This window comes from Zingiber officinale, chromosome 9A (genome assembly GCF_018446385.1).
Source record: "Zingiber officinale cultivar Zhangliang chromosome 9A, Zo_v1.1, whole genome shotgun sequence".
In the NCBI taxonomy this organism is placed as follows: domain Eukaryota; kingdom Viridiplantae; phylum Streptophyta; class Magnoliopsida; order Zingiberales; family Zingiberaceae; genus Zingiber; species Zingiber officinale.
This window is the reverse complement of record NC_056002.1, coordinates 52,295,432-52,302,473: the sequence shown is the minus strand read 5'-3', so window position 1 is coordinate 52,302,473 and position 7,042 is coordinate 52,295,432. Positions and strand designations below refer to the sequence as shown.

The window sequence follows — 7,042 nt, the reverse complement described above, 5'->3', positions numbered from 1 at the left end:
CTGCGCCACTTACACATCAGCATACGAGTTCAAATCAAAAAGAAAAGCAAATCCGCACTTCCCACAAACCCTAACACCGCGCTGACTCCTCCCTCTTCGAAGGCCTCTCCCCGTCCGAAGCCCTCCTCTCCTCCTCCCTCTCCGAATCCCTCCTCTCCCCATCGTGCCCCTCTCCTCCCTCTCCGAAGCCCTCCTCTTCTTGTCGACGCGCACTTTGTCTCGTAGCGTGACCCCTCCTCTCCTCGTCGGCCCTCTCCTCCCTCTTCGCAAAAACCCGCGAACGAAGCAGACCCTCGGACGCGGACTTTGTCTCATCGATCATCGAGCGCCAGCGTTTCTCTCGCAGCTGATCTCCTCTCTCCGCCGAACCAGGGTAAAATCCGTGTTGCCTCTTGTAAAATCTTCCGAGTTAGTTAGGTTTTTCACTGTAAAATCCTTCTCTCTTGTAAAATCTTGCTATCTATTCTTTTGTCCTGAACAATGCTCTTGTTTTTGGTTGTATTGTACTTGAAGATTCCTTATCCCTCTTATTCTAAATGATACGCTGCAAACACTCTTGATAACAGTTGAAGTTTCTTTATTTATGCAATGTGTCGTGATTTGTGATTTATCAAATTTGAAATATGGTATTATCTTTGCTGTCTGTTAGAGTAACATGGTTAGTCTAACATGATGTTTATACATGTGCAGACATTGTTATTCCTCGATTAACAATGTTTGAGGTCTGATTCTAGTGTTTTGGTCAACAATTATTTACTTATGTCGATATCAGGCAGTGCTATTAGGTATTTTAAAAATAATAGAGAAACCAAATAATGATTTCTCTTCCGTCTGGGATTTATTACTGTATATGGTAGCATCAGCGGTGAGTTCGTTCAAGAATGAGCTGATGCAAATTTAGTTTTTAAAAATCTTCGTGAAACTTAGCTTCATCTGATCAACTAGTTGTTTGATGAATATTACTTACTAGTTAGTTGGAGCACGTCTTGCTAATGTCTAGTTATTTTACTAATCTCCATTTCAATAATAACATTAACACTTACTAGTTAATTGGAGCAGTTGTTTACCTTAGAAATTACATGATTTGTTAAATTAAATTTAGAGTTTAGAAATTGCATATCTAGTTAAATAGAACAATTATTTAATTTGAAATAAATTATAGTTTTTATTTATTTATCTATTTATCTTTTGTCAAATATAATACAAGGGCGCTCAGAAATGGAAGAGTATAGAGTTGATGATCAAGAATTCATTCCCCAAGTTGCAGATGATCGAAAGCCAAAAATTGGAATGGAATTCCCTTCTCTAGAGGATGCATATTCATTTTAGAACCAATATGCACGAGAAGCTGGATTTAGTTCAAGGAATAGCACGAGCAGGAAAAACAAGATGACAAATGAAGTGATGTAGAAACAAATTGTATGTTTTAAAGAAGGACATACAGATTGAATGCGGAACAATAAAAATCCAAATAATGATCAACTAGCAAGGGAAAGGACACGTGGCACAGTAAGAACAGGTTGTAAGTCAAGTATTGCATTTGTCAAGAAACAAATTGGATCGGATTGGGTTGTCTGTAACTTTATAGAAGCCCATAATCATCCTCTTTCGACTTTATCAAAGGTGCATTTGCTACACTCACATCGTAGTGTTTCTGCAGCCAAAAAAACATTGACAAAACAATTTTCAAAGGCCAATGTACCAACTTGTCAACAACTACGTTTATTAGAGATAAAGTATGGAGGCCCAGAACGGGTAGGTTGGACAGAATCTTATATTAGAAACTTTGAGAGAAATCTAAGAAATGAACAAAAGGGTATTGATGCTGAAACACTGATTGAGTTTTTTACATCTGAGTAAGAGAAGAATTCAGCTTTTTTCTTTGATTACGAGACTGATTCAGATAACAGGTTTAGCAGTTGCTTTTGGGTTGATCATATGTCAAGAAGGACATACAGTATATTTGGTGATGCAATTGTATTTGATACGACATATAACACCAATAAATATGGTTTGATTTTGATACTATTTGTTGGAGTTAATCATTATCATCAAACAATTCTTTTTGGTTGTGGGTTTCTTAGTGATGAGAAAACTGAGTCTTTTGTTTGGTTGCTTACAAAGTTCTTAGAATCCATGCCTAAAGGTGCACCAAACATTATTATCACTGATTAGGATTGTAACGACCCAAATTCCCTTATTTTGAGTCCTAATAGTGCTTAAAAATATTTAGAAATGCTTTAGAAATATTCTAGAGATTTTAAGGAATTTTTAGAGTATTTTTATGTAATATTTGGAGGTCGTTTGGTATTTTTTACCAAAAGAAAGAAGTTCAAAAAAATAAAGAGGTTCGACCGAGTTTCGAAACCGCGAACTCCGACCCGAGCCGAGGCTTAAGCGAAGCGTGATGACCAAGAACCCAGCAGGGCCGTGCTGATTAAGGAAGGAGCGGATTTTATTTAAGTAGTAGTTGGTAACAGGATATTGGAGTTATAAAGAGAGGACTTAGGTATTTACCGTAACCTAATTACCTCACCTTTCCTTCCTCGCGTGCGACGGCGGCTCGGGCGAAAACAGAGAAGAGGTTAGGGCTTTGTCTCCGGCGGTCGGCGGGGGGCTAAATCCGAGAGTTCTTCACCTTCTCACGATCCTTTCGTCAAGGGGAGTTCGTGGGCACGAGGAAGAGCCGGAGTTTGAGTTTCTCCGCAAACCCTAGAGGGTTCTTGTTCGGTTGTAAGTCCAAGAACACTAAGGTAAGTTGCTACTCACCTGCGGTAAGGATAGTTTCGAGTTTGATTTGGTGTTTCCTTTGTTTTTTTTTTTGAGTATGCCGTGAAGATGGATGATTTTAAAGGCTTCTGCCGTGAGTCTCATAAAGAAGATGGAAGGGGTTTGATTGGATTAGGTTTCAACTTTGTGGGTAGGCAATGTGTAGGAGATGAGTTAGATTTCAAGCATGTGGTGTAGTTTTTCATGGTTACTGCTATGAACAGAAGATGACTTATATGTTTATAATGTCTCAATGTTTATTTTCCTTGCTGCCATGATTATCATATCAGTTCAAAATTCATGAATGTTGTTTTACTATCCATTTACATGATAAGCAAATGGCTGAAGCTTGTGGTACATGTTTTATTTAGTCATTCCAGTTTTGATTTTTGCTTATCTGTATGACCTGAAGAAATATGAAGTTTTCGTGGCACATAGCGTGAAGAACAGTTATAGTTTGGGTTACAGTAGCAATTGTTTACAGTAGTAATTTTAGTTTTGGTTCTTTTGCAATTAATCGGACGGGAACAGCCATGTGGTTAATTATTGCAGTTTTTTTTTAGCATTTCAGATTTTAGATTTCTTTTGCATATCAGTTATAGATCTTTTGTTGGGTTATTAGAGCATGAAATGGTGTAAATTGGAGCATACAGTTTAGTTTCATTGTGTAGCACCTTAGTTTGATTTTTCCTTGCTGTAATGAGTAAGAACAGCCCTATCCAGCCACTCAAATGAGTGTGTAGCAGAGTAGTTGGGTGCCTTATTAGTTTCTTTTGAGCTTATGGGTAGTTGTATGTAAAGTGAGACCAAGGTCTTAAGAGGATCCCTAAGTTTCAGAATTGGGATCAGCAGCACGCCAAGTGCTCGAAGAAATGCCGAGGCATTTTATATTAGAAGTTTTAACAGATAATAAGTATTTTATTTTAAGAGGCTAGTATCCGACTTCCGAAGTTGTCGTTAAACAAATCCAGGTGACTGTTTCCGAAGTCTCGGCCCTGGTAAGACCGAGGTCTTTACCCTCATAGGACTGGTGGCTCGCTACCTCAGTCTCTATTAGGGAGCGCGCTTTGGTACTACGTCTAGGCCCAAGAAAGAATTGATTATTATTTTGAAGTATTAAAGTATAAATTTTAAACAAGTGAAATAAGCTTCACATAATTAAGTTTAAAGTTCAGCAAGTTTAGTTTCCGATATGCTAGCATGTTGTTTAGATTTTCATACTGTTGTTAAATGAGTATGAGCAGCTTTACATGTCTAGCATTTCAGTATGTTTGATTCCTCTATTATCAGATGAGTATGTTTAGTATTTCTTTTAAAGTATTCAATTTTAGATTTATTCTTATTCACATGTATATTCGAGTTTTGTAAGTTAGGGTTTGTGGGAAGTGCGGTTTTGCTTTGCTTTTTGATTTGAACTTGTATGCTGATGTGTAAGTGGCACAGATTTTGTCAGCTCGGATGAAGCGAATGGGTTTTGCCACAGTAAAACCGCACAGAAGCACCGCAGCATACGAGTTCTGTATATATATATATATATATATATATATATATATATATATATATATATATATATATATATATGTGAAAGAATATTATTCATTAACGTTAGAGTATGTTTTTAATATCTAAAGTTTATTCTTAGCATTTAGTCATGCAAGAAGTGTCTCTTAAAAAATCTTTTTTATATATATTTCTTAAAGAATTTTTTTTATAGGTATAAATATATGTCCATATATCTGTCATTCACTCATTTGGATGAATCAAGAAGATTAAAAATAATTGTTATTGAGTTTTCCTTATTCTCTTCCTCTCTACCATCATCCTCATCTTCATTCTCTCCAACAGCATCCTCGCCGGCCCATACGAAATTGCATAGGAGGTACATCAATATCAATGAAGAGTGATATGTTTGAAACATAAGCAAAATAATATTATATTAATCATATCATTAAAACACAAATAGTGATATGCTTAAAAGTTAAAAAAAAAAAAAGGAACAAATTAACAGGATATTAATTATTGACTATAACACACATATACTATGAAGTATTTAGGGTGCAATTATATATTTAATCTCTCAACATTATTTTCTAGAACCTCATATTTAAATTATATATATTTATACTTAGCTCACATATATATTAATTACCACGATTAATTAAGTGTTGATGAATCTGCAGTTCTTCCTCACTTCGCCTCCTTCAGGATTAGTGATGTTGCCCATCTTGACCATGCCGTCGGCGAAGTCCTTGAAGAAGGCTTCGGGGTCGGCCCAATACTTGTCGACGATGTGCGAGGTCTGGAAGCTGAGGAAGCTGGAGTACATCTCCTGGTCGGAGTTCAGGACGCCGGAGCCCTGCAGCAGGCTCTCGAAGAAGGCGTTGTCAAACACGGAGGGGGAGTAGTAGTCCAAGCCGGCGACGTTGTCATCGCCGCCGTCGGCCGGGCACACTTCTTTGAGCTTGGCGAGGTGCAACTGCGACGCCGGTTCGTTCTTGGAGGTGAGCAGGAAGTCGCCGCCGTAGATGCGGTCCCGGAAGTTGACGCACCGGGACATGCCCACCGTGTGCGAGCCCACGAGGGCAACCATGTCAGTGACAGACAGCCCTTTCTCCAAGAACTTGGCGATCAAGGTGGCGAGATTTTGCTGAGGAGTTGGGATATCTGAGTTGGCTAAATCCACACTGGCAGTCTTAGAATCCAACCTCCCCACTGGCACATCCCAATAAGGTCCTCCAACCTGCAGCACCTCCCAACATGAGTAATAATAATAATAATAATAATAATAATTATTAGTACATGAAACTTCCGTTAATATTGTTAACATCACGTGACAATAATTTTACTATCGAACAATAATATAATGATCATGAGGTGGGAATAAAATGTACCAGAAGGGTTGCGTCTCTTGCTGCTATAGCAAGGAGATCGGCGCAGGAGACGACGCCAGGGCACTCGGCTTCTACCTTCTCCTTGATCTTGTCCACCAACTCGAAGCCTTGAAGGGAGTTGGCGCTTTGATCGGCATGCTTCTCTCCTATCAAGATCGCAGTGTCATCGAGCAATACTGATCCATCACACCCCTGGAACATTACTTACACACGTTAATTAGCTGCCAACTTAATCAAAATTGCTACCTATAAACTACTTTTGATATTTTTGAGAGAGAGAAAACAACAAAAAAAAAGAGATATAGCGTCTTTTTGATAATTTTTGCATAAGCATTTTTGTTAAACATTATAATAATAGATGGATGCATAAGATTTAGACATATGAAACATACTGACCTGAACAAAACAATCATGGAAATGGAGGCGGATGATAAACGCGGCGTTTCGAGGGTTGGCTTTCACCGCGCAGTCCATCTCGGATCGCACGATGTCTTGCACTGTTGGGCACGTCTTGGAGTAGTAGCTTAAGCTCAACCGAGAAGGGTCTTGTGCTTGTGAGGGGAGGAAGGTCCCAGCTGCAATCAGTGCTAGAGCTAACAAGGCCTGGAGGCAACAAGTGAGTAAATCAAAACGAGCCATGTTTGCCTTGCTAGTTGGGGTGAGAATGAATGCTAAGTTTGCATGGTTTTATATGTTGCATGGACGGTCCTGGAAGGTGATCTGCTTGAACATGAGTAAAAAGAGGATCAACTAATTATAAGGGTTGGTAGGAACTGGAAAAGCCTAAAAGCCTAGAATTTGATTGGTTAGGTGGCCTAGATAACCAATATCATGAGGTCATGCTATGCGGTTAATAAAATACTAAACCTTTCTTTGATTCCTGAAAGAAGGTTGACACGATATTCAAATCAATCTTAGTGGTTGCATGGAACATAAAAGCTTCAGCAATTTCCTAGAGAGTGCATTTAAAGTTGTTGAATTCTCAAAAAAGACGTATCTAGTTACTTAATTAGGGCGCACTTATTTCATAGTTTACTCTTTCCGTCAACAGCGGAATCACAGCTAACTTATTACCTTTTTTTTTCCAAAGAATCGAAATCACAATTAAAAAAAAAAAAATGTATTCAGATGCATGTAACTTTTTTCTTCTCTCATTTAATTAACTTGAACTAAACTATTTTTTTTTAAAAAAAAATCATCACTAAACACGGCATAATCCTCTAAATTTATCAATTTTTAATGTTAATTTTAAAACTTTAATAAAGAAATTAAAAAATATATAAAAAAGATCAATAAAAAGTAAAAAAAAAAAAATACACCAACACCACTATGTTACATTTAGGTGTTTAGTTCAATTTAATTAATTGAAAGAGGAAAGATGT

General features: G+C 37.7%; 1 protein-coding gene across 1 annotated transcript; it reads right to left on the bottom strand.

The window, feature by feature from the left end:
- Window positions 1–4,700: 4,700 nt before the first annotated feature.
- On the bottom strand, window positions 4,701–6,317 carry LOC122020332 (peroxidase 11-like). Its single transcript, XM_042578218.1, has 3 exons — window positions 6,057–6,317; window positions 5,661–5,852; window positions 4,701–5,509 (listed from the first exon to the last, which is right to left on the bottom strand). The coding sequence occupies exons 1-3, from the start codon at window positions 6,297–6,299 to the stop codon at window positions 4,928–4,930; spliced, it is 1,017 nt and encodes a 338-aa protein (XP_042434152.1). The 5' UTR covers window positions 6,300–6,317; the 3' UTR covers window positions 4,701–4,927.
- Between the last annotated feature and the right edge of the window lie 725 nt (window positions 6,318–7,042).

Excerpts from the sequence above, each read along its gene's own strand:
- LOC122020332 (XM_042578218.1), bottom strand. The coding sequence starts at position 6,299 with ATGGCTCGTTTTGATTTACTCACTTGTTGCCTCCAGGCCTTGTTAGCT. Across the intron at positions 5,853-6,056 it reads TCCATGATTGTTTTGTTCAG|GGGTGTGATGGATCAGTATT; the intron begins GTCAGTATGTTT and ends GTAATGTTCCAG. Across the intron at positions 5,510-5,660 it reads CAAGAGACGCAACCCTTCTG|GTTGGAGGACCTTATTGGGA; the intron begins GTACATTTTATT and ends GAGGTGCTGCAG.